At 40.2% G+C, this 27143-nt stretch overlaps 2 protein-coding genes across 7 annotated transcripts in view; one reads left to right on the forward strand and one right to left on the reverse strand.

Moving 5' to 3' along the window:
- LOC109409410 (Y+L amino acid transporter 2) overlaps window positions 1-6720 on the forward strand; it is a 32489-nt gene extending 25769 nt beyond the window's left edge. The window contains exons 5-6 of the mRNA XM_019682849.3: window positions 5137-5337; window positions 5399-6720. Coding sequence (XP_019538394.2) covers window positions 5137-5337; window positions 5399-5797 — 600 coding nt within the window. The 3' untranslated portion in view covers window positions 5798-6720. The remainder of the gene's footprint in view (window positions 1-5136; window positions 5338-5398) is intronic.
- Window positions 6721-18309: 11589 nt separating this feature from the next.
- The window catches only part of LOC109409413 (uncharacterized), a 193665-nt gene continuing 184831 nt past the window's right edge, over window positions 18310-27143 (reverse strand). For all 6 annotated transcript variants that reach the window (XM_062845113.1, XM_062845114.1, XM_062845112.1 and 3 more), the window contains 2 exons: window positions 24121-24138; window positions 18310-23863 (listed from right to left, as the gene is read on the reverse strand). In XM_062845113.1, coding sequence (XP_062701097.1) covers window positions 23617-23863; window positions 24121-24138 — 265 coding nt within the window. In that variant the 3' untranslated portion in view covers window positions 18310-23616. The remainder of the gene's footprint in view (window positions 23864-24120; window positions 24139-27143) is intronic.

Genomic DNA, 27143 nt, shown 5'->3' on the forward strand with positions numbered 1-27143 from the left:
AATGAACTGGATAGTTCACACGAAACCCTTACGCAGTTTTGCACACCATCCATCGTTGCTTTAATCAGTCTAGTCAGCTTCACAGGAAAGCCGTTTTCGTCCATGATTCTCCATAGCTCTGCGCGGTCGATACTGTCGTATGCCGCTTTGAAGTCGATGAACAGGTGATGCGTTGGGACCTGGTATTCACGGCATTTCTGGAGGGTTTGCCGTACGGTGAAGATCTGGTACGTTGTCGACCGGCCGTCGATGAAGCCGGCTTGATAACTTCCCACGAACTCATTCGTTTTAGGTGACAGACGACGGAAGATGATCTGGGATAGCACTTTGAAGGCAGCATTCAAAATGGTGATCGCTCGAAAGTTCTCACACATTAAATTGTCGCCTTTCTTGTGGATGGGACAGATTATCCCTTCCTTCCACTCCTCCGGTAGCTGTTCGGTTTCCCAGATCTTGACTATTAACTGGTGCAGACAGATGGCCAACTTTTCCGGATCCATCTTGATGAGTTCTGCTGCGATACCGTCCTTACCAGCCGCTTTATTGTTTTTGAGCTGGTGGATGGCATCCTTAACTTCTCTCAGCGTGGGAGTTGGTTCGTTCCCTCCGCTGCACCAACATAGTCATTTCCTCTGCTGCCTTGGTCCTCCGTGCCTACATTCTCTTCGCCATTCAGGTGCTCGTCGAAGTGCTGCTTCCACCTTTCGATCACCTCACGTTTGTCCGTCAGGAGGCTCCCGTCCTTATCCCTGCAGATTTCGGCTTGCGGCACGTAGCCTTTGCGGGATGCGTTGAGCTTCTGGTAGAACTAACGTGTTTATTGTGAACGGCACAGCAGTTCCATTTCCTCGCACTCCGCTTCTTCCAGGCGGCGCTTTTTCTCCCGGAAGAGACGGATCTGCTGCCTCCGCTTCTGTATATATCGCTCCACATTCTGTTGGGTTCCATGCTGCAGCATTACCGCCCGCGCTGCATCCTTCTCCTCCAGAACCGCTCTGCACTCCTCGTCGAACCAATCGTTTCGTTGGCTCCGTTCTACGTACCCGATAGTGCTCTCGGCTGCGTTGTTGATGGCTGCTTTGACTGTACTCCAACAGTCCTCTAGAGAGGCCACATCGAGCACACCCTCGTCCGGCAACGCTGCCTCGAGATTCTGCGCGTATGCGGTGGCGACATCCGGTTGCTTCAGCCGCTCTAGATCGTACCGGGGCGGCCGCCGGTAATGTACATTGTTAATAACGGAGAGTTTTGGGCGCAGTTTAATCATCACCAGGTAGTGATTGGAGTCGATATTAGCGCCACGATAGGTCCTGACGCCGATAATATCGGAGAAGTGCCGTCCATCAATCAGAACGTGGTCAATTTGCGATTCCGTTTGTTGTGGTGATCTCCAAGTGTAACGATACGGGAGGCTGTGCTGGAAGGAGGTGCTACGAATGGCCATGTGCTTGGAGGCGGCGAAATCAATGAGTCGTAGGCCGTTTTCGTTCGTCTGCTGGTGGGAGCTGAACTTACCAATCGTCGGTCTGAATTCCTCCTCCTGGCCTACGTGAGCGTTTAAATTTCCTATGATGATCTTGACGTCGTGGCTTGGGCAGCGATCGTACTCGCGTTCGAGCTGCGCGTAAAATGCGTCCTTGTCATCATCAGTACTTTCGGAGTGTGGGTTGTGCATGTTTTTTATGCTAAAGTTGAAGAATCGGCCCTTGATCCTCAACCTGCACATTCTTTCGTCGATCACCCTTCACGATGAAAGCTTTTCCCAGCTCGCGTGTGTTGCCGCAGCTCTGGTAGATGGTATGGTTACCTCTAAACGTTCGCACCATGGGTCCTGTCCAACACACTTCCGTCAGCGCTACGATGCCGAACCCGCGGTCCTTCAGTAGACCGACGAGTATGCGGGTGCTCCCAATGAAGTTGAGAGATCGGCAGTTCCACGTACTGAGTTTCCTATCGCAAGTCCTTTTTGTTCGCTGGGGTGTTGCTGATTTTCCGTTACTATGGTTTTTACGGCTGGTTTGTAGGGTTTGACACCAACACCCTACTTTCCGGAGGACCATAGTGCACAATTGAGCTTAGAGTCCTTAGAGTCCTGGCACTCGGACGTAGATCAGCCGCCCCTAACATGGGGATCAGACGCTGTTGTGAGCCGCTCCTCCTGGAAAACAGACGCTCAGGTTTGCCGAAGCAAACCCCCCCTTCCCTGTCAGCCTACGACCAAAGATCCCACCGGGGTTGGTTACCCGATTTTCCCTAAGGTTGCTCATAGTTTCCGGCCGGTACCGCGAGGAGATAGGGATAGGAGTTGCTGGGCAGAGGCTAGTGGATCACAATGGGATGGAATTGCGCAGCTTACCCAGCCTTTAACATGCTAGAACAATACCTACTAGTCTTTGAAAAATATTGGTAAATATGATTCATTATGTATCATTATTCAATGTAGCAGGCTAGCATTGAAAGTTTAGATACATATAAGGTTGTGCACTCCATGAAAGATTGGATGACCTAAATTATCACAAAACTATCATGGAGTGACCCTTGAGAATTAAGAGGTTCATGGATTCTATTTGGTTGTGTCACGTTAGTTTTATCAGCTAAGCTCCATAACAGTAAGGAAGACCCGTAACATCCCAGAAATATACAGGGTGGCAACGTGAAAGTGATACACTAGTTTGGGAGCCATACGTTGCCATTCATGCTATTGCATTGAAAACAAGTGTGCTTGGGGAAACGGGATCTTAGATATGGGGCTTTTAAGAAACAAAGGATTCACGAATTGACTCTGAAGAATATTTCCGACAGGGTTGCCAGATCTCGCGATTTGCTCAAAACGCACGCTGCTCACAACATTTTTTTCGGACGAAATTTTTTTACTTTGGAAGCGTCTCTGAATAAACAAAATGATCGTGTGTATAAAGCAACTCTTCGTGAAATTCCTGCCGACAAACGAGAGGCTCAACGATATCGAAGTGCTGCAGCGGTGATGGTTTGGGGCGCCATATCAACAAAAGCCCAATTAGCATTGTTGTTCATCGACAGGGGCATAAAAATCAACAAAGAGTACTTTTTACAACATGTCATCAAAGATCATCTATTCCCCAGTGCCAAGAAACTGTTTGGAAAAGAAAGTTTTTGTTTCCAGCAGGATTCAGTACCGACGCATAAGGCAGTGGTTGTTGAACAGTGATGCAAGCAAAATTTACCGTGCTTCATCAGCTCATCGGAATAGCTGGTTTCGACTCCCTATTTGAACCCACTGGACTTTTGTACATGGGAATACATGCTAGGGAACCTGGGCGACGCGAAGAACTTGGTTTTGGATACCGCTTGGTAAAAATTGGGATGAAATGCCAGACGTAGAGGTGCGTGCGACTTGTAATAACTTCGAGAAGCTTCTACGGGCCGCAATTCAAAACAAAGGGGAATGATTCTAATTGAACTAAATATTTTGTAAGTTTAATATTTTATTGTGTTATTGAAAATGAATTTGCCGACAAATCAAATCCTGTTTCAATTTTGCATCAGTTTTCGAGTGTATCATTTCTACGTTGCCACCCTGTATAATTACACTTATTGTTACTGGAACTACTTTGGTAAATACTGTTGATTATGTAACACTACTTCACGTAGTGGCAAATGCTGTTCTCGTAAGTGTAGACCTAAAGCAATTGTCTCCGGAGTAGTTTGGTTGATCTGGAATATCTAAAAAGTATATTGGAATTACTCATGAAATGCTAGGGGGAATTATATATCACAGTTCGATATGTAATGTTACAGTTCATTGTGAGAATAACCAGTGCTACTTCAGAGAACTCAATTTGCAACTACTTTGCCGAAGACAGTGTTCTGTTTTATTAAATGTGGGAATTTATAAAGCTGTTTCTATGTTGGCCTCTGGCTCCAAAGGGTAAGGGATTTCAGGAATTTTTCTAGGTAGAGGTTTCCCAGTGAGGTTTGAGTCATTTGAGAGTGAGGCTTCAAGGCGTTTTTATACGTTCCAAGGGGCTATCAGTTGGTTCCATGGGATTTCAAGAAAGTGGTTCCCGAAGGTTTCAGTCAGGGGTTTTGAAGAGGTTTCACGAGCTTTTCAAGAGAGTTTCAGAGAGTTTTCAGAGGGGCTTCGAAACATTCCAGATGATTAAAGGGGAGGGGAGGGGTGTTAAGAAAGTTTCAAAAGGTTTTCAAAGAGCTTTAAGGTATTTCAATGTGGTGTTCCAAATGTCCTTTATGGCAAACAATTTTTTTAAGCGAAACGTCCTTATGCGGTCAAATCAATACGTTTCAGTGGCTTACGAAGTCTTCTGAAAGTTTTAGGGGGTTTTCAGAGGGGATTCAAGATGTTTAAGGGGGTTTTGTCATAGGTTTTCGGAGATACCAGGCAGGGGCTTTCACACCAGTTTCCAGAAATTTTCAAAAGGGTTCCAACTTTCAAGATGTTTTAGAGGCTTTAAAGGGTTTCAGTATATTGCTAGGAGTTGGATGGTTTTTCAAGTCGTTTCAGGGGCTTTAGGTTTCCGAGCTGTTTTTAGACGTTTCAGGCGGTTTCTTATAGATTTTCAGGGATTCCAGGTTAAAAGCCAGGAAATTCAGAGGCTTTCGGATAAGTTTTCGGATATTCTAGGTAATTTAAGGGAGCCTTCAAGCCGATTCAGGGAATTTCAGATAGTTTTAGGGGGTTTTAGAGAGCTTTCAAGGGAGTTTCACCTGGGTGTCAAGGATTAGTAGATCATTTGAGAGGGTTTCAGAGAGGTTTCTGAGCGTTTCAACGGTTTTCGAGGGGTTTTCATGTGGACATCGAAAGGGTTTTAGTGGATGAGCCTATGTGATTTTAACGGATGAAGCGTGTGTAGACACCACGATATCCATAATGCGTCAACATCTGCTATCTACGTCCGTTGATTGTCCTTCAACATCAGCAAGACATCAGAAATGCTTGAACCGGTCGAACAAGTTTGGCTGGCCGTGTTCCATTTCCATTTGGTTCCGGCTTTCAGGAGGTTGTCCATATAATGTATATTACAACTTTTTTTCAGTTTTTCGTTTCGGCCACCTGCTCCAGCATTCAGCTTCAAATCCTTCTTTTTAGAATTTCTTTCATATTTCGATTCAACTATCTACCTTTTCTTTTCTTCACAGACATTCGCCCAAAAAGCTATGGGCTGGGGCGCCTTCGTCATGCCCATCCTGGTTGCCATCTCGGCTTTCGGTGGTCTATCGGTGCACATCATGACTTCGTCGCGAATGTGCTTCGTCGGCGCTCGCAACGGCCACATGCCGGAGATCCTGTCCCATATCAACGTCAACCGATACACGCCGATGCCGTCGCTGGTGTTCCTCGTAAGTGTTTCTTTGAAACTCCCACCTAAAAGCCCAATAACTCCAATTTCTTCTTTTGTAGTGTCTCCTCTCGTTGCTGTACCTGTTCATCAGCGACGTGTACGTCCTGATCACCTACAGCAGCATAGTGGAATCGTTCTTCATCATGCTCTCCGTAAGTGCGGTGTTGTACTTCCGGTACACCCGACCGGACATCAACCGACCCATCAAGGTTCAGCTGTGGGTCCCCACACTGTTTGTCATCATTTGTGCGTTCCTCATCGTAGTCCCGTGCTACGTGGCACCGTACGAAGTGGGCATGGGTGTCCTACTGACGCTGGCCGGTATTCCCGTGTACTACATCGGGGTGGCGTGGAAGAACAAGCCGGCATCATTTGAGAACGTGCTCCGCCGGGCGACGCAATTCTGCCAGAAGATGTTCATGACGGCCAAAGAGGAGAACGGAGACGACGAAGGATGAAAAAGCGGGAGCAACGATTCCGGTAATGTACAGCCTAGTGTTTTAGAAGACAGTGCAGACGCAAAGTGATAGTAGTTTTGACTCTTTTTTAATTAGTTAACGTGACCAGACGAAATTTTTATTCTCGGACGAAATTTTGAATCTCGAAACTTTTTTATTAGATCTGATTTCAATATTTGACCAAAACTTTATAACAGTGCCAAATAAGTTTGGAGTTTATTTTGGACCCCACACTCCTCAACAATTTCCTTTTTGTGTTGCGATATAATCGCCGTCCCCATTAGTCAAAATTCAAATTTTTTTTTATGTTTATTCACTAGTGCGTCCAGTTCCAGTACTTACGTAATAAGACGAAAAAAATAAAATAAAATAAATGTACGTTATAATCTCCATTGCATTTCGTGTAAGAGTCTTCACAATTGTGCATATCAAGGAAGAGGTGCCCGTTTTGGGAAATCTTTTTCTTGCTGTGCGTCAGACCGGATACTGAGATACCGGTTCAGCATGATACTTCTTCATAAGAAGTAAAAGAAGACATATTTTCAACTAATCCTAACAAAAACACCAGTGTGGTTTCACAATAAAACAACGCTTTTGAGCTTTTTTCCTACAGACGACGAACATCACCGATCAATTTGAATCTCATGCTTGGGTTTTTCTCAGACTGGTTCCTATGAAAGCTAAACATCTCATTATCAAGAAAAGGAAAGACAAAAGTTAAGACTATACATACAGAAATCCCCAAACAATAAGACCCGCTCGAAGTTAGGTGTATAGAAGGAAGCCTTTGAAATTGGCACCCAAGTGCAGCAGTGTTTGAAGGATTGAATAGTAACATAAGAGATTGAACTTAGGTTAAGTTTGAACAGCAATGCCGACAAATACCCATAACGATAATAAAATATGCAAGATTTTTTGTTAAACTGATCGTTTGGTGTAGCGAAAGAAATTGTCCATCTTAATTTATGTAGTTTGATTTTACGAACATCATGTGACTTCGTTCTCGCCAAGGACACATCTAGATATGCCTTGCATATGGCTCTACTTGCAACCATGACTTATGGCGGTCAAGCCTGTCTTTAACGTTTCCCTTTGTAGATAATCCAATTCTTCCACTAATGCCTATGGAGTCAATGTTATCTATTAAAAGATTCGTTCATCTCAATTGATGCAATTAATATAGGGCAGCATCCATTTAACGCTTAAGGGCGGACGTGACGGTCGGGGAAATATTCGCCATTGCTCTGTTGCTACTAAGATGGTAATCTCAGATTCTACTTCATATTTTGCAACAAAAACCTATCACTGTGTATGCTCACTTGCAGTGCATATGCTGATTGTTTTTCAGCATCTTCAGTGCGATAGAACTCGAGATTACCATCTTCAAAATCGCGAGGCAAATTGTTAGAAAGAGAGGCAAGATAGGAAAAATAACACGGCGTCCCGTTTCACCTTAAATCGAGATTTTTCGACCCTCCTGGAAAAATAAATAAAATGGACACCATACTACATCAGCAAATTCCAGAATGGAACGTACCAAAGCAGTACAATGACTTCAAGCACAGTGGGTCTCTGAATCCTTGGCTCATCTTAAGAACAAACCCAAGCTGTTTGTTTGCTCTCGAGACGATATCACGTTATAATGCACGTGGAATGTCAGCTCTTCGTCTTGCGGAACACACAGATCACGGACACATTGCATTCGTTCTAGCGTGGCTCCGCACAGTGTATATGGAAAACGAATTGGATGTCGATTCCTACTGAACGATATAACATGGCACTTCTCGACACTCAACGTCAAACAGTTTCTTGAGCACCACGATTCGAAGGTATTTAGGTAGTGGCAGACGATGACAATCGTCCAATCCACTAACAACGATGCACACTTTGGCGTCATCGGCATAAAAGAGTCTTGTCCCTGGGGGAAGAATGAGAGATGCATCGTTGACGAAAAGCGAAAACAGTAGTGGTCCAAGGTTGCTCCCTAGTGGCACTCCGGATAGATTTGTGTACGGCCTCGATTCGTACGTGCCGATCTTCACACACAGCGATGGTCTGGTGAGGTATGATTCGAACCAATCAATAAAGCCAGCTGTTACATCACATTTTGCAAGTTTATGGAGAAGGATTCGATGATCTACGCGGTCAAATGCTGCTTTCAAATTCAGATAAACCGCATCCACCTGCTTACCAGCATCCATGGCACGTATGCATTCGGTCGAATCAAACAAGGTTGGTGACGACGGATCTTTTAGGGAAGAATCCATGCTGATCTGTAGGGATGTAATGTTTGCAGCTATTGAGCAGGGAGTCGTTGATGATGATTTCAAAAGCCTTCGAGCACACGCATAGTGAAGTAATGCCACGATAATTACTCACGCCACGCTTATCACCTTTTTTGAAAATTGGAAGAAGATTAGATCTTTTCCAACTGCGCACTGCCTTAGATAGCAATTGAATAGTAGTTTACGCAACAAGGTGCAGAATGAAGATTTTTACAGCACGAGTCGTACATTTATCCAACGAGGCTTGCCGAGTTGGATAATTACGACGAGTGCTGTAAAAATCGAGTTCTGCACCGAGTTGCGTACAACGTTTTTTGCAAGTTCATAAATTACCGCTTGAACAAAATTTTTCATCAAACTGCATACTGATGCTCATAGCCATGTTTAAGAAAATTTGATCATAACAGGTTATACTGTGCAGTTGTCACAATTTTTCAAAACTGCATCCATAAAGCATCAAGAAGTTGATCAAAACTGAAAACAGTGCTGCAATGGTTCATTACGCAACGCAAATCAGTGCTGTTATGAACCATTACAGTACTGTTAATTTGGTATAGGAAAGTAGGCCTTTACCTGTCAGATTTGCGTGAGGTAAAACAGCCTATTACGATGAGAAATTGCAAAAAAGATTTTTTTGCAATTTCTCATCGTAATAGGCTGTTTTACCTCACGCAAGTCTGACAGGAAAAGGCCTAATTTCCCACACCAAATAAACAGTGCTGTAATGGTTCAGATCCAGCTCAACCTACGCAGATCCAGCTTTAAAATCGTTAAAGGCGCGTTCGAACTGTGCAGCAAAAAGTTCACATTTATCGGCGGCACAGTTGGCTATTACTTCATCAAGGTACATCGATGTTGGTATTGGTAGGCCGTCTTCATTTCTTTTGGAGTTTACGAATGACCAAAAACGTTTTGGATGGTTCGGTTCGGAGGCTGTGCTCTGTTCGAAATTTATAGCGAGAGTATAAAAATGCGTTGTAGCTCCTGTGTTCTCGAGCTGTCCTGTTCAAATCTAGTTTAGCTTGTTGCGATCGATGATTACAATAGTACCGCAAAGCAGAAGATCGGCGGCGTTTCAGCACACATGCCGTAATTATGATTTCCCGCCTATTCATCGACTTCAAAGCGGCATTTGATCGTATAGAGCTATGGAAATCATGGACGAAGACGCCTCTTCTGGAAAGTGAAAATTAAGCTAGGGTAAAAGCTTCAGTTTTGGCCATAGTGCGGTATTTATCCTGTTACGATCTAAATCGGCATAAATTTATTTTTACTAGTAGATTCTAATATAGGGGGACCCGGGGCAAGAAGGTCACCTTAAGCATGTTGAACTATTAAATGGTAAAAAAACCAGTAAATCGAACGTTTATCGGACGCAAAGTGTAATGTAGATTACTATCTACAAGAGTACTTCGATATTGATATGAAAAATATCATGAAAGTGGACAAAATACAACCATCCATTTATTTCAGATGTTTTTATCATTGAAAAAGTTGGGCCGGGGCAAAAAGGACACATACCTATTTAATCAGCATTCGTCGATGAATGCCGTGCTGGGTGGCTGTCGCTTCATCGGCATCACCGCTTTGATTGTCGCGGTCCTGCTGGCGGATGGCCATTGTTTCCGTGTCGAAATCCGCTTCTACCTACGCAAAATCACCACGCACTGTTCACTACGAAATAACAACAACAACTGTTTGACAGTTGGATTCAAGGTTATGTTCAAGCAAAGTGCGATTTAAAGAGTGACCCTTTTGCCCCGGGCAGAGGGTCCTTTTTGACCCGGATCGTCAATAGTGCATTTAAATGCATATTTTCGCAAAAAATGGGGGCACAAACAACCAATAATATTCCATATTTCAAATATTTATAATAATTATTATTGTAAACTTGCTTTCAACTTCGAAAAACTATAAAGAAATATGAAATGCCCTTTGAAAACCCTTATTTTGTGCGATGTCACTATAATAACTTTTGACCAGATCCAAGATGCAGCAATCTTTTCAGCAATTTTTAGCTAAATTTAGGAATTTCAATACAAAATATGATGAATATTACATTATAAGACTTTGGAGAAGGATTATCAGTCATCGAAAGTAACATGAGAGAGTTCTCTTCATCGACTCTCTCTTCTTCAAATTAAAGTGACAAGATGCAAGTATGGTTGCACTTTTTGGTCATAAATCGCTAGGTTGCGATGCAATCTAGCGTCTAAGTGTAAAAAAGTTCGATTAAATTTGCATCTTGTCACTTTAATTTGCAGAAGAGAGAGTCGATGAAGAGAACTCTCTCATGTTACTTTCGCCCTTATTTAAACTCAATCTAGATATGGTTACGTTTCATAGGGAAATCAAAGGGTGTCCTTTTTACCCCGGGGTCCCCTAATATGATGATTACAGCTGTGAAAACAATACATTTTGATTAAAATTTGGAAGAAAAAAACAATTTTCCTTAAAAAATCAGCTCCCATATATCTATTTTGGCCACTCCCATAAGACACGTGTATTTCTTGGCCAAAATAGAAACCAAAGCCAAAACTGCGGCAATGCTTCTATTTTGGCCAGTGCCACTTTTAACACAAAAATCAGGTATTAGTTTGATTTCTGCATATTTTCTAATAAAGTATAGATCGAAACCTTTCATTTGTCACATTGGTAGTTTTTATTGGATTATTGATTATTTTTATAAAAATGATTTCTCTTAGACTGGCCAAAACCGGTGCCCGCACCCTATGTGTTACTGGAGACAATAAAATGTCTAATACCTACGTATATGTGGGTCTGTTTGCAAATTCATCAATCACAGAGAGACTGACTTTAATTATTAGTGTTGTCTTTTTTTGCATATGATTTATGTAACGTTATTTTAAACAGAAATTTGTAATAGCATCCTCGATAATAACAAAAAATCATAGGTTTTTTCTAACTACTGGTAAAATTACTAAAGCATTTTTAGAACTCTGCAATTCTTGGTGGAGTTTACGTCAACGTATTAAAAACAGAGATGCATTTTGAACGCTCATGAGCGGTGAGCGTGCCTCAAGTGTTCCCTGATTGCTCTCAAGTGCGTGTTCACACTTTTGAACAAAATCTAGGTAACTGGATGGTTCACGCAACGGTGTTCAAAACTGTCAGTTCAGACTCAGAGCCAGTAATTTGTCTACGGATAAGACTGTAGTGTAGATGTTTGACGAGACGAGCTTGCACATCAGTGTATTAATGCAACTTATCACCCATCGCGATTTATTGGTTATTTTCCAATCAGCAGCTAACCAAATTTTCCGATGGGTAATAATTTATTAAGCTTATTACTATTGAGTGTCTTTGAATTTAATTTAATTTAAAAACCTTGTGAAGCTGTATGTACAGGGGATGGCCAAAATGTTTGGGATAGGCAACTTTTTTTCTTCCACAAAAAAATTCAACATGCTGTAACTTTTCATAGAGTGCATCAAAAAATCTCAAATTTTGACTGTTTGTCAACCTATTATATGTGCATCATTGGTACAAATTTGGTCTCGATTGATTAATCTTTCGCAAAGTTAGAACCGTTCAGGTAAGACACTATTTTTCAGACAACTCATTTTTGAGCTGTCGTATCTCGGAAACCAGTGCACCGAATTGAATGATTTTTTAAACGTTTATCAACAATATATTGATACTTAATTCGACGTTATAAAATGTAATATTTTCTCACGGCAAATTAAGTTATACCGGGTTGAAATTTTTACCCATATTGAGGAAAATAAGTCAAATTTACAATACCACACAAAAATTATTAAATGTGTTCTTCCTTCAATCTAAATAGGCTCTAATATATCTGATTAGAGACAATTTGAGAACAGAAGTGGAAAAACTTTGGATATCAACACTAAAATTTATTGACATTGATGTGAAAAAATTACATTTTTTGGAGAAAAATCCAAAAAGTGTCAATTCATGATAACTTTTTTCAACGTTTAAAAAGTACCTATGTTTTAATAGTGTGTAAAGCATTTACATATTGTTAGTGTACGTTCAAAATTTCATTCAATTCGGTTCACTGGTTTCCGATATATGACAGCTCAAAAATGAGATGTCTGAAAAATAGTGTTTTACCCGAACGGTTCTAACTTTGCGAAAGATTAATCAATCGAGTATATGTACTTATTTCGGCATTTCTTGCAAGATCTTCCGTATGATATTCTGGTGCAGTAGGGGTAGGCGGAGCATTAAAGACACCCGGGGCAGAATGGACACCCTCAATATTTTCAAAGATGCGAACTCTTTTACACTTTTAATGAATGGAGAATATGATCCATTTATCTAAAACGTAGATTCAGCAAAGAAACATTCAAAATTAAAATTATACTTGACTTAACACGAAAAAGTTGCATCCTCCGTTTTTTTGTGCATGGAAATTATAATTTTCACACCATCTAAATTAGGGCCCATATAGCCGAGGCGGTAAACGCACGGGTATTCAGCATGACCATGCTGAGGGTGACGGGTTCGATTCCCGGTCGGTCCAGGATCTTTTCGTAAAGGAAGTTTCCTTGACTTCCTTGGGCATAGAGTATCTTCGTGCCTGCCACACGATATACACATGCAAAATGGTCATTGGCAGAGGAAGCTCTCAGTTAATAACTGTGGAAGTGCTCATAGAACACTAAGCTGAGAAGCAGGCTTTGTCCCAGTGAGGACGTTACGCCAAGAAGAGAGAGAGAGAGAGACCATCTAAAATAAGGTTTATTGAGTAATTAATTGCAGGTCGATTGAAAACTAATATTTCTAGAACACATGCAATTAGTTTTGCTGTATTTACATGCTTAACATGTTAATATTTTCTTCTGTTTTATATCAAAAATCTAGTTTAAAAATATTGTCTCCTACCGGGGCAAAATGGACACTCATCAATGTGAGTGAAACGACGAGGGAAAAATATAATCTAAATCACAAAGAAACCACATTCGCCGATTTCAGTATATTTTCGGTCAAAAGTTCACTATAGTAGACATAGGGTGAGACAAATTGGTCAAACAACAACAACAGTAGAAATAGTTGTTCAAGGCACGGCTGTACATGCCGACAAAAACGAAGCTTTATCCAAAACAGTCTGAATTTAAATTAACTGAACAAAAATGAACTACTTTGGCGTATTATTCATCCATAGTAGTTGTTTTGTAATGAAATAAATTTATAGGTGTAAATAATGTATGAAATTTGTAAAAGTCTCACGGTGTTCTGCCCCGTATGTTTCATGACGGTCATGAAATAGTAACATTTTTTTAAACATTTTTTGATGTAGATAAATCATGTTTTTTCGTTTGCACTCGTGTACAATAGCTGCTAAATAGAGTTAAAAAGATACATGTATCAAAAAATTAAACTTTTATGACATCTTGCCAGGTAAAGTTGGCAAAACCCTTAGGGTGTCCATATTGCTCCGCCTCCCCCTACCTGGAAGAAATTCTGGCAGATTTCGTTTGTCTGATAACATAATATAAAAAAGTCTTACAAATGTAATCCTGAAAAACAGTGGTTTCATCCCTTTAGAATGCCTAGAATATTTTTTTACAGTACTTCTCAAATATTTTGCTTTCGGAAAATATTCGTTGGTGCAAGTCTTCCAATATGCTTTTGTATGAGTCCTGAAAGATTTATAACGAAACTCTTTGAGAAATCTCCGAGATGTTATCTCCCAAAAATCTTGACTTTTTTTCACAGAAAATTTTTTCCAGCGTTTTCCCAGACAATAATTGAGAAAATCCGTCAAAACTCTATGACACTTTTTTCTTAGGATTATATCCATAATCAGTGGAGAATGGCTGTACCGTGTCATGCCCTAATACCGTGATCTTAAGGATGCACTTCACTTCAAAGAGCCCTGTAAAAATCAATAATTCACATTTCTTGATTTTTCAAACGCTATATTATTGCTTATTGTGTGTATTATGTATAATAAATATGATTATAGTAGTTTACGCAACAAGGTGCAGAATGAAGATTTTTACAGCACGAGTCGTACATTTATCCAACGAGGCTTGCCGAGTTGGATAATTACGACGAGTGCTGTAAAAATCGAGTTCTGCACCGAGTTGCGTACAACGTTTTTTGCACCTTCATAAATTACCACTTGAGGATAGTTTTTAACTAAACTTTTTCATCAGACTGCACACTTTTGTTCATAGCCATGATTAAGGAAGTCTGATCATAGCAGGTTATACTGTGCAGTTTTCACAATTTTTCAAACCTGCGTCCAGAAAGCATCAATAAGTTGATCAAAACTGAAAACAATGCTGTAATGGTTCATTACGCAACGCAAATCAGTGCTGTAATGAACCATTACAGCACTGTTAATTTGGCGTGGGAAAGTAGGCCTTTTCCTGTCAGATTTGCGTGAGGTAAAATGGCCTATTACGATGAGAAGTTGCAAAAAATAAATTCCAAATGTTTAATCCATTGTTAAAATCAAAATAGTAAAACATAGCATTGTTCCTAATACCGTGTATGTGACCCGCATACATTGGTGGTCCTTTGAATCATCACTATATCAATCATACTAAGTCTATGCTTATAAGAACCTGTGCGTCAAATGTTGCCTAGAGGTTTGTGCAATTGATTCATAAAGTAAAAAGTATCAATAATATTTTCAGTTTGTAAGTTAGTCGAAACACGGTATTTGGAACACAAAAGGAACCATGCCCTAATACCGTGTATTGGTATTTTACACTCACATTCTGTGAACATTTTTAATTTCTTGTTTTTGTAAATATGTGCCAAATTTATCACGCCTAACTTGAGGAGGTTTAATATGCTAATGATTGAAACAGTTACTTTGTAAAAAAATAATACAGTTAGTAAAATATTTGAGTTTTTTGTCAAATACACGGTATTAGGGCATGGCACGGTACTGTCTCAGGCGCAATCTTTTTTTTTAAAGGATCCTAGTGGCACGCCAAGGGACGTAGAAACCTCTCCCATCAACAACGAAGATCATAGTTCCCAATTTCACCTCCACGTTGTACATCGCAACTTCCGGTATAACTTTGGTGAGATATATCATGAGATTAAAGTCAGAAAAGAAGGTACGATCTTCGGCAAAGTTCTTAAGAACTTCGAGTACTTCCAGTTAGTAAAGAACATAGTTCCAAATTTCACCGCCTCATGGCGCTACATATTTACTTCCGGTACGACTTTGGTGAGATATATCACAAGATTGAAGCCAGATAGAAAGGTACGAACCCAGCTTCCTAGTGGGCCTTTTCATTTGACGTCTTAAATCAGCTGATTTTTCGGGCCTTTGACAGTTCTTCAATGGAGATGACACGTTCGTGTTAGCAGCTGTTGTTCAAGCTTTGTAAACAAATGCATGCACAGATCTGTCACATGAAAAGGCCTGTTCAAGGACCAATGATCATTTCAGGAACACTTTGAGAGTATTCCCCAAGAATATGTACAGAAATACTACCCGCAAATGTCCAAGGGGTTTCTCTAAGAGATTCAATTCTAGTAGATTAAATATTTTAACGTAATTATTGTGGATGCTTCGTGGATCTCATAGAAGATTTTTGTTTTCGTGAAAAAATGTAATCGTCAGAAAGATATTCTCATAATGACGATTCACACAAGTTTCAGCAAAGATATTCAAAGGAAATCCTGGCTCCAATATCATATTTGTTATGTAGAATAATAAATCAGAATCAGGGAATAAAACCCATGACCATCCGCTTATGAAGCGAACGTGCTATCAACTGTGCCACGGGCTCCGGCGCCCTGGAGAGGAATTTCCGAATGAATCAATGGAATTTCGGAAAAAATCCTTGGAGAAAGAAAGCGCTAAAGGGTAAGTCAATGAAGGAAAATACAAAGGGGCATCTAGAAGAATTCCAGAATCCCTGTTAAAAATTCCCTGTAGGAAATCCAAAAAGTATGCCTGGATGAGTTTTTGAAGGAATTCCTTGAAAAGCTCTTGAATTCTTGAAACGATTTGCAAAAAAAAATATTCAAGGATCCCAAATCGAATCACCAGAGGAATTCCCGATAGAATCCCTGGAAGAATTTGGCAAAGAAACCACTGGAGAATGGATCTTCGAAGGAATCTTTAGAGACATTTCTAAAGCAATCTCTGAAAAAAAAATTCTCAAAGAATTATTGGTGGAATTTTGAAGAACTTTTTCTTGAAGAATCCCTGGAAGAATATTTCAAGGAATCCATATAGAAATTCTCGAAGAGATCCATGGTGGAAATTCCAAAAAAATGCCTTATGAAGTAAGAGAAGGACACCCTGGCGAAATTCCAGAAGCAATTCCCTCCCTGAAAGAATTTCGGTTGGAACCTCTGGAAGGATCCCTGAAGAATTTCCGTAAAAACAGAACTTCACGAAGGAATCACTGGGAGGATTCCCAAAGAAATCCTTAGTGGAATTTCCAACGGGATCCCTAAAGGAAGTATCGAAGAAATTTACAGGAATCCTGGGAGGAGGAATTTTCTGAGAAATATTTTGAGGAATTCCTAGAGGAATCCCTTGAAAAATTTTCGGAGGAATTCCTAAAGGTATAATAAATACGTGGGTAAATTCCGGAAGGAATCACCGGAAAAATGCTTGGATAAAGTTCTGAAGAAATTCCAGAAGGAATATCTGGAACAAAAATCCCTAATAAAACTCTCGAATAAATCCTTAATAACATCCCAAGACAAATTCTGAGGGAATTGGATGCAGGACATTCCGTGAGGAATTCCCACAGAAATAGCTAGAGAAATTGTAAGCGGAATCCTTCGAGTTACTCAGATATCCCTATCTGGCTTGAATTTCGCTTGCATATCATTCGCCTGGTTCTCACCGGAAGCTGCATGAAATTCCAATCAGCTTTCACTACACCTTTCTAGGATAGTGTAGTTACAAAAACCCTGTTGAGCAATGTTAATAGAACAACTGGAGCATCTGCAATAAACTTTCGCAAGATATGGCAATCCCCATACTCTTGAGCCCAACAATGGGACGAAAATGGTTTCAGCATCTGATGAGGGCGCCATATCGCCAGCAATCGAATGGACAAGCAAAACGTTTTGTCGACACTCTTAAGAGAGGACTGAAGAAACTTGTCGAAGGAGAAAAGACGATGACCTTCCTGCCCCATCAGACATTTCTGTCTGTTTGCCAGTCTACACCAAATCGAAACACTCCGGATGGTAAATCTCCGGCCTACCTATCTTTAGGACGGGCAATGCCGAAAACTCTAAATCGTTTGAAGCCGAGTTTTTCGCGTCCAGCCCTGGCCAAGGAGAAGCAGAATGATCAGTACATCCAAAGACACGGAGCGGCCAAAAGAACCTTCGATCCGGATGGTCTGGTGTCCGCGCGAGTACAGTACGCCGAAATAATACCGAATGGGTTCCTGGACAGTTTTTGGATGCAAGTGTTTCACGCAATAACCCAACTCTTGTGCACTTCTTACTGACGAAGCACTTCTCATCGACGAATTTGAAATAGAAGTCCCAACAACTACTGGAACCGGAAAATCCACCAGATGAACTGGTTTTCGACACCACAACAATTAATGCTGTTTAGACGACGAAAACCAGGATGCTGGAACAGTGTTCCAGGGCGTCGCACGGGGTTTCAGGCGATGTCAGCGACGTTTCCAAAGGTTTCAAGAGTTGCAGGAGCGTTCCAGAGAATTTTAGTCGGTTTCTGGGGCAATCGAGCGAGAGGGGTTCAAAAGGTTTTCTGAGGCGTCAGGGACGTTTCAAAGGGTTTCAGAAGGATTCCAAAGGTGTCCCAGGGGATTTCAAGGACTTTCAGAGGGTTACGGGAGCGTTCCAGTGGTCTCAAGGGGTTTTGAGAGCGATCTAAGGGGTAAGAGATGGGGTGGTGAGGTTAGAGCCGTTCCAGGAGCGTCCCAAGGAGATTCAGAGGTTTGCAAAGGTTTTCAGGAGTGTTGCAGGGAGTTTCAAAGAACTTCGGGGTGTTCCGAGGCGTTTCATGGGTATTCAATGGGAATTCAGGAGGTTTCAGGCGCGTTCCGAAACTCTTTTCGAAAACTTTAGAATCCGCTGACAAAGCTGCGACAAAGAATTGACGACGAGTCTTGCTTATAAGCAAAGAACAACCTGAATGAAACGCGAAGCAGCAAAAAGATCGGACTGGTGGTGAATGCGTCAAAAACACACACACAGCACACATCCCGCCAAGCAAGGTTCCAAATCTCGGCTTTCGGATACTTTCGAACTCAATAAGGAGCCCAGTTTTATAGACAATAATATCTCCGTTTGGTTTTTATTAATTTTTCAGCAATTATTTTTCTTGGTTTGTTTTCCATTTTGTCTAACCATTATGTTCCGCCAGGGGTGTATATAATGCAATATGTTTGCCTTTGTTATTGTTGTGTGTATTGCGTGTCTGTCTGTCTGCTGTGTGTGAGTGAGTATCAGTGTGGGCGTGTTGTTTGTTGTATATAGATATATACTATAATAATATACTTTTTTTGCTTTATATAATCAATCATTACACATTTGAATGGAGTTTTTCAATATTTCTGCTGAAGCAAACTTGCGAAATGATTTCAAAAATATATAAACAAACAATCGCAAAAAGCGTTCCACAATACTATACAATAGCGTGTATGTGTTGAGTTGAGGCGTTTACAATGATATTAGCTATACATTATGATTCTTTTATTGTTTGTTCGAATGCGAAAAGGTGATCTATTGGGCGATCCAATTTGCACTAATTGCTAATAGGTAGCGTAAATAAGTTGATTGACACTCGATTAAGCAGCTTTAAGTTTAAGCTTTTGTTTGGAAAGCGTTTCGAATTGTTTCGGAAAGTTTTTGGTCGTTTCGAGATTTTTTTTGTGTGTGTGAGTTTTGGAAGAAAACAATATGGATGATAGCACAGAAAACAATGGATTGGAAATCAAAACAGACATTTAAGGTTATTGTTTGTTTCGTTCGATATAAAGTAAATAATCCCCTATTGCCCGTCAACTGTTTTACATATACTTTCATTTAGTAGTAGAGAATTGATCGTTTTCTGTATAAATTACATAGGCTGCTTTCATGCTTTGATTTACCGTGTTTACTTGTTCATAAATTTGCGTCAGTGTGTCATGAATAAACAGTGAGTTACAACTTCAAACATTACTTTTGTGTGTACAGAATGGGAATGTAGTTGGTGTAAGCACAAGTCGCCAAAAACGTCAAGCTTTCAACAGCCAAACACTTTTTGTTTACGTTTTAGATTTCAATGATCATGAAATGTTTACGATACACGCAAAACCAAAAATAAAGAAGCGCATAACAATTTCTGAAGCGGTGGTTTTTGCAAAAACGTGCACTCCGCGTTCTAATAATTTACTCTGCTACAGTCGCATTCCGGGTACTTACATTTACACTCTGAGTTGGAACTCGTCGTCAGTCACTCCCATTTTTTCGTCATTATCCGTATAGTAATTTTCATGGTGAAATCAAAGCAAGTTTCGAACAAACCTAGGAGGATCGATAAAAGCAAACCTCGGAAAGGATTCAGACTTCTTTATGGCACACCCTATAATGCTGCGGTCGACGACCCGGTCGCCCGCAGTAGCTTCAAGTTGTGTGTATTGGCGTAGCGATTTAAATCTAATGGAATTTCCTTCAAGTACGATACTATTGCATTGCATTACTCTCTGCTATACTGCTGTTCGGTATGCATTCAACTGTGGCGAGGCTAACAGACAAAAGGATGTAGTGACTCGAAAATGAGACTTCTAACGGGTGGTTTCTGGTAGAGCTGAGTCATACGAATCACTTGTCTATTGCCCGCTTTCAATACCATACTGGAGTTCGGTGTGAAGTAAATTCTAAGGAATAACTAAAATTCGATGTACGAGGATCAAAACAAACTACACAAATGCATTCGTCTTTTCGTTTGCCCATTTCGGGGAGGAGTTTGATCGTTAGGAAGTATTTTTTTTTTTCGTAATGAGAATTGAACACAAACAATGTGTGCAGAATAACAAACAATATGTTTACCGCTAGTTGGAAAGCCTAAGATGAATGTTTTAAACTAAATATTGATCTATTTTTAACACCAAATGTGTAATCAAACTACCACCAGTCATTGTGCCAGCAAGGATCTCTGGACACAGCTTCAGATCGATATTTTTAAATTACATATATGATTGATAATCCTTGGCACTCCTTAATATTTAATCATACTTCATGATGTTCTACGGTACTCCATGATATTCTGTGGTTCTCTATAGTGTTAAACACTCCATGCCATACCTCGACATTCCATAATAATGTGAGATATTTTAGGGTGTTCTACGCTACTCTATGGTATATTCCATGAGACCTCAGTCTGTAATGTTTTGGAAAAAGTTTGAATTATTTTTCTTGTCTGTGTTCCGAAGACTCGATGGTTTTGTAGAAGTTTTTGTAGGATCTCTGCCTCACGAAACCTTATGGCTTATGATAATTTCATGAAATCTTCATAAATCACGTAATTCTTGAACCTTCCCGTTGTTGGTTGCTGTCCAAAACTAACATCAATTTCGAAGGGATTATCAAATCCCAGAGCTTCCAGAAGCCAATCAGTAAAAGACCTAAGACTTCTCGACAATTTTCCAACTCTCATAAAGCAACCAAAAGCAAATGGTGCAACCATTTGATAAACTTCAAACGGAAGTATGCTCCCCAGTAGCATGGAGAAGGATGGAAAGTTCTTCGAGTGTACGTGTGTGGGTCATTTTACGGTCAACTTCTGATATTCTGGTAAAAAACAAACTCAACGATTGCAGCAAAACTTTCAGAACTTGTCTGATTTCTCGGATGTTTTTGAGAGAATCTCGAACCTTGGCTTAATCGACCTCGACTTGCAAGAAATCCAAAAAAAATATATTTTTGCTCAAAAAAAATTCATTGATCTAATTGGATCTTAATACTAGCAAGTTGTTAGGTATCAGTCAAGAATTTCAAAAACAAAATGGGAATTGATGTTTTGACGGAAGTAAACAGTATGGAACGAGCTCACCAATTTATCTAAAAACAACTGTTTACGGCCAGAGGGTGTCTCAGTAAACTTTGTCTTCGGCAAGGTTATTGCAAATCTACTCCTTTATTAGGGAAAAATGTTGATATTATGCTAATTTGAGGTTTTACGGACATCCTAGAACATCCTGAACACCACTGAAGTTTGAAGAAACAAAATAGTTGAAAAAGCAACGACGACTAAGCAGCTCACAAGTTTGTTACTACATAACACAGCTCCAGAATCGACGCTCTGAAGTGGTCCATCTGGAAACGTCTGGCACGTCTGATCCATATCACGCAACAGGAAAGGCCGATAGGAGCTCAACAAGCATCTTGAAGCAAAACAAGAAAGTTAATCTAGTATGAAAGTAGTATGAAATAATCTCACCAATTTGAATGAAAATAACTACATACTAACGGCCATTTTTGGGCCGCTAATTGAGTAATCAAAGTTCAAAAATATCGACCTTCTGCATCCACACGCCCCGATCATACCAGAGGACTTTCGGGGAATGGGCGTGCGAGGAAAAACAGGTTATTTTAACATATGTGCTCATTCTGCAAATGGAGTTACGTGACAAAAGTCCAAGTCGTATATCGAGGTGAGAAAACTTGACTCGAATGAAGTGACTCGCCGTGTAAATCAAATCACCTCGTTCGAGTCGAGATTTCTCACCTCGATATACGACCCCGACTTTTGTCACGTCACTCCTTTCGTAAACTGAGCACAGCTGTTTTGGCATAAATGGCATTTGTGCTCATTCTGCGAATGGAGTGACGTGACAAAAGTCGGTGTCGCATATCGAGGTGAGAAACCTCGAGACTCGTTATCCAAAGAAACACTTAAGGTAACTAGTTGATAGTGATGGTGGTGATTATTGCATCACGACCTTCCACCTTTCAAACCACAACCTCATAACCACGAAGAAATCAAACACTTTTTGGTGGTAGAATAAACTGAAATATTAAGATAATTGTGCTTAGTTCCAATCGATAAATGATGTTTTGTCAAAATGCACACATTAAACGCAATTCCAATTCAAACCCAATAGCACAGACAAACAGACGTCTCACTCTACTTACTTCCCATCGTTTCACTTTTTAACGGATTATTCAAATATTCCGTAAATCGCAAGTCGCTCGCTCATGGCGCTCGCATCGTTTTTGCTCCTGTTTGACGTTTGCTCACTACCGCCATCTACTCAGTAGGTTTGCGTACCACAGCATAATTAGCATTGGGCGATTATGTTTGCGTGACGATGATTTTTATCGCATTTTCTTCCAAGTGACACGTCTGTTTGTCTGTGCCAATAGTATTATCCAGATTCGAGCATAGGATATCAAATTTCGCAATTCCAGTCGTTTTGTTCCTCTACAGAAACTAAAAGTAAGAATAGATTTTTAAAAACAAACTAAAAGCCCAATAACAACACAGAAAAAATCAGATTTTCTAAAATCAGACAAACTTTCATTCGATAGGTTCCGTTTTCCAACTTTTTCTCCTGCGCTCTCCTACCTAGCTCCCTAACCTTGGCTAATATCTCACTCTCATCAGCTTCTTCTTCTTCTTCTCCATTACAACTTTCGATTGCAGTAATATACTTAAACCTAATGACTTAGCTTTGTTGTTTTGCGTGTATGTATGCTGCCTGTTACGCCACTCTATATGTATGTATAGATTGAAATTCAAACGTAACGCGCGCGCGTTATATTGCGTTACTGCTCTTCTATCCATATGCGATGGTTATCTTTTCTTCTTCTTCTTCTTCTTCCAAACGGTGATGGTTGGCGATATAGGTTTTTAAGCTTTTTGTATCTGTTTTTGTAACAACTTTTTTCCCTATAGCGTGATTATGCATGTGTGTTGGTAAGCTTGCTTGATTTTATACACTTTTACAAGAGAGGGAGAGCGAGACTATATGCACAGCTTACTACGATCAACCGTTACGCTTGCGGTAAGCGACGGAGTTGAATAAGTTTTTATCAGTGTGTATGTTATTTTTAGATTTAAAAAAATAATTTAGGCGGCTATCGCTAGGGAAATAACTGTAAACTGCCGCCGTAACGTAAGCGCTAGTAGGTTCAACCAAAAAATATTCACATCTTGTTTGCTTTTTTTTTTCGCTATCGCGAAAAAACATACATCAATCCAAAAATTAGGGTGCTTTCAGTTTACAGTGTTCTAGTGTTTTGTTCTTTTTTTCATTGTTATTCTTCGCGCTCGTTATGCTCTCTCGCGATTCAGTACGATTTGTTCACTTCTCTTTGATATTTTCAACTAATTTTATACATACAAAGTTACTTGAGTTGTATACAGTTTTACACACTTTTAACTCGCTTTTCAGTTCTACCAACACTTTGAAAGAAGGGGAGAATTTTAGTCTTACGGACCTTACAGTTTCTTCACCTCTCACACTTTGCTCTTAGACTTATCCTAGTGACCTTAATCCCTACTACTGTACAATTACTTCTAACGAAGACGACGCCGACAACGAGCAATCCTTGGGAGTAACTAAGCATGATGGTACTTACAGTTTCTCAGACTTTGACGACTCCTTTGTTGGGTTTTCCGGCAGCGGCGGTAGCGGCACCGCCACTATTACTACTACCACTAACCGGTTTCCGGATGGTTGCCTTTGGACTACTGTTGGCGACGGTTGCCATATGACCCGAGGGTTTCTTGGGGGTTACCTTCGATGGCACTGCTGCCACTGTTGCCGCTGCTACTGCTGCATTCGACGAGGGACGTGGTTTACCTTGGGTTTGACCAGAACCTACCGGTATCCTGTTTTGTGGGGGTTGTGTGGTTGTAGTTAAGTCGATTGATCGGTTTGAGGTTAGGGAAACGATGATAGACGAACACAAAATACAATACAGCGGATCAGGAGAGGATACGTTGAGAAAAACGAAATGAAACAGAGATACATAGACAGATACACAGAGAGAGAAAAAGACAAAAAGTGTAAAATTGTGGGAGAAAAACCAAAAAAATAGTAGGTTAACGTAATGGTTCAAGTTTCCGTTATGGGTCAGTCTCTTCACCGTGTGCGTGTTGCTGGCCTGTAATGAAACAAGAGTGATAAATAAGAAAGGGTTGGTGAAAATAAAAACAAACTTCTTAAAGGATCGCATTCTGCAGGTAGAGTTTGATCGTGATAAACGGGTTTATTTGTCGGCGTCTAAAAAAAAAACGTTTTTAGGACGCCATCTTGATTTTTTTTCGGAAAATAATTTCCGAATCAGTGGAAAAGCGATTTTTTTATCTTCAAATATTAAAATCAAGTACAGTTCTTTTTCTTTTTGAGAATGGTTGTTGGAAATATCATAGAGAACACACATCCTAGCTTCGAGAAAATTATCTCAAAAGCTGTTTAGGGAATTACACTTTTTTAGCGTTGAGAACACTAGCGTGACTTAAGCAGCATGCTACAGTCAGTGATTAATATGCATATCTAGACAGACAAGTTGTATAATGTATATTCACCACTGACAGCAGCAAGGGAACTTTGCGTTAGCAGCGTCATCACGAAGTAGCCACTTGTGTTGCCATTTCAAATGACCGTTAAATTCCTTACACAGTTTTGAAACTCGACTTGGATGTTTGTTCACTGTGGAAATATATACTGCAAAGTGCTATGGTGAAATCAAGTCGAAAACTGGAAACCGAACCTCATATCTTGGGGAATGAGAGTTACAGATTAACAAACTTAGATTCAGAAGACTGGTCAGCAAGCAAAACGGCTACAAAAACAAAATCTCCAACATTCGAGTTCTGAGACGTAACAAAATTCATGTTGAACAAGCAGACCCACTTCTGAAGAACAACAACTACAAGGCTTACATTCCGCGTACCTTTGTATCGGACCTCGGCAGCCGGAGTTGTGGCAGAAGTTCACACCAACATGGATATCGACGAAATCCAGAAGAACACTTCGAGACCATCATGGCGAAGACATGATTTCACGTACATGGAAGTAAAATAACAACATCACACATTGCAAAACCGGTACGACATCTTTGAAAACGCCGACGAGTTTCTAACGATTCCGAAGAGCTATTCCAAAATAACCAGCGGAACTGCAAACCAACTAAGGGGTATCCATAAAGTACGTCACGCTTAGTGGGGGGAGGAGGGGGTTCTAAAAAGTGTGACAAGCAATGTATTAAGGATAGGAAAAACCCGTACGAAGGGGGGAGGGGGTTGAAAATTCCCATTTTTAGCGTGACGTACTAAATGGATGCTCCCTAATATGCACCAGTATCGGCCACAGAAGACGAAACGATCGATTGAGTAAGTATACTTACATATGTATTGCGAAGCAATCGACAGTGTTCACGGACAAAAAGAAAAAAAAATGAAGGAGAAAAAGAAGAGCAGCACAACATGAAACATTTTTTTTTTTAATTTTTATTTTTGTGTATTATCATATATATATATATATATATATATATATATATATATATATATATATATATATATATATATATATATATATATATATATATATATATATATATATATATATATATATATATATATATATATATATATATATATATATATATATATTATTATCATGAAACAATGAGAATGTCAAATTTCATTTGGAATTTTCGATTTTTTTTTACTCTCTGAGCACAACTGAGTGGCCCTCTTAAACAAATACCGGGTGGATGACTTCGAGAAGTTCGTGCGAAAGTTTGAGCAACAACAGAAGCAGAAAATGCAGCAGCAGCAAATCGGCGCGGTCGGGGATGGCAGTACCACAGAGAACAGACATCCAAGTCCAGTTCCAAAACTGTGTAAGGAATTTAACGGCCATTTGAAATCGGCAACACAAGTAGCAATAGCGTGGCGCTGCAATCGGTTAATTTCCCATACTAATTTAATTCACCACTTGAAATGTTTCAATTCACCACTGACTGTGGCAATATGGTGTTTGGTGGCGTTAGTGTTGTCATCGTGTATTGGTTTGCAACCTTACTCAAGTAAAGATTCAGATCCTTACACAACTTTCCGAATGAAATTTGTTCTAGCCTGGATGTCTGTTCTCTGTGGCAGTACAATGACTGCGGGTGGAGCAGTAATTGCCGGCTATCAAGCTCCGATGGAACAACGCAAGAACAGATCCAGAGACAGATACAAGCAGAGGTCGGACACGGTTGATTGGTCTGTGAATGTGAACGACAAAGAGTATGTAAATATGACCCAGAACATGCTAATGTTATTACAACTAAATATACAAAAGAAACCTTAATAGAAATAAAAATGAACTAACTTGAACATTAATAATGGATAATTATGACGTAGCTTTTGTTTCAGAGAGTTGGACAAAAACATCTGAACTCCAGGGACGACAGATATGGAGGTGCCGTCCCAATCATCGACAAGAAGATTAAAACGTGCGAGATAGAACTACCAAGTTTACCGAAAATTATTGCAAGTTATTGCAAGAAAAGTAGTCAACATCGATCTATATATGTCGCTCACAACGTTTTTCACCTGCATCTAAGAGGACAGCCTCAAAACCGTGTTTCGCAAACTAGCACAGTACACCAAGGTGCTTGTTGGTGGTGATTTTAATTGCCACCATTACCTCCTGGGATCCTAGGCATTCGGACAACAAAGGAAACGCGCTATTTGAACTAATAAATGAAGAAAACGTAATCCTTCTGAACGATAGTAATCCGACCTATGTTCCGGCTGAATTGAGCAAGGTTCCATCTACTATTAATCTGATATTGGTGACTCCGCAGTTGTATCATTGTACAACAATCAAAGTTCTCGATTATGGCATAGGAAGTAGGCATTCAGCAATTGAAACCAGAAGTTCTCTAATAGAACCTAGAACACCAACATTTGTTAACCAGGCCAAGGTGCAGAGAGCATTTAAAGATATCGGCCTGGCAGGAAAAACGGGAGACCAGAGCAATTTTCAACAGGGATGGAGGGATGAGGCAGCTGATAGAGCGAAAGCGCAGGCGTTTTTCAACAAAAAGAAGAAGGAAACATTAAAACAACGCTTTGACGAGTTCGACCCCCGAACACCATCAAGAGAAGTATG

This window comes from Aedes albopictus, chromosome 1, assembly GCF_035046485.1.
Source record: "Aedes albopictus strain Foshan chromosome 1, AalbF5, whole genome shotgun sequence".
NCBI classification, from domain to species: domain Eukaryota; kingdom Metazoa; phylum Arthropoda; class Insecta; order Diptera; family Culicidae; genus Aedes; species Aedes albopictus.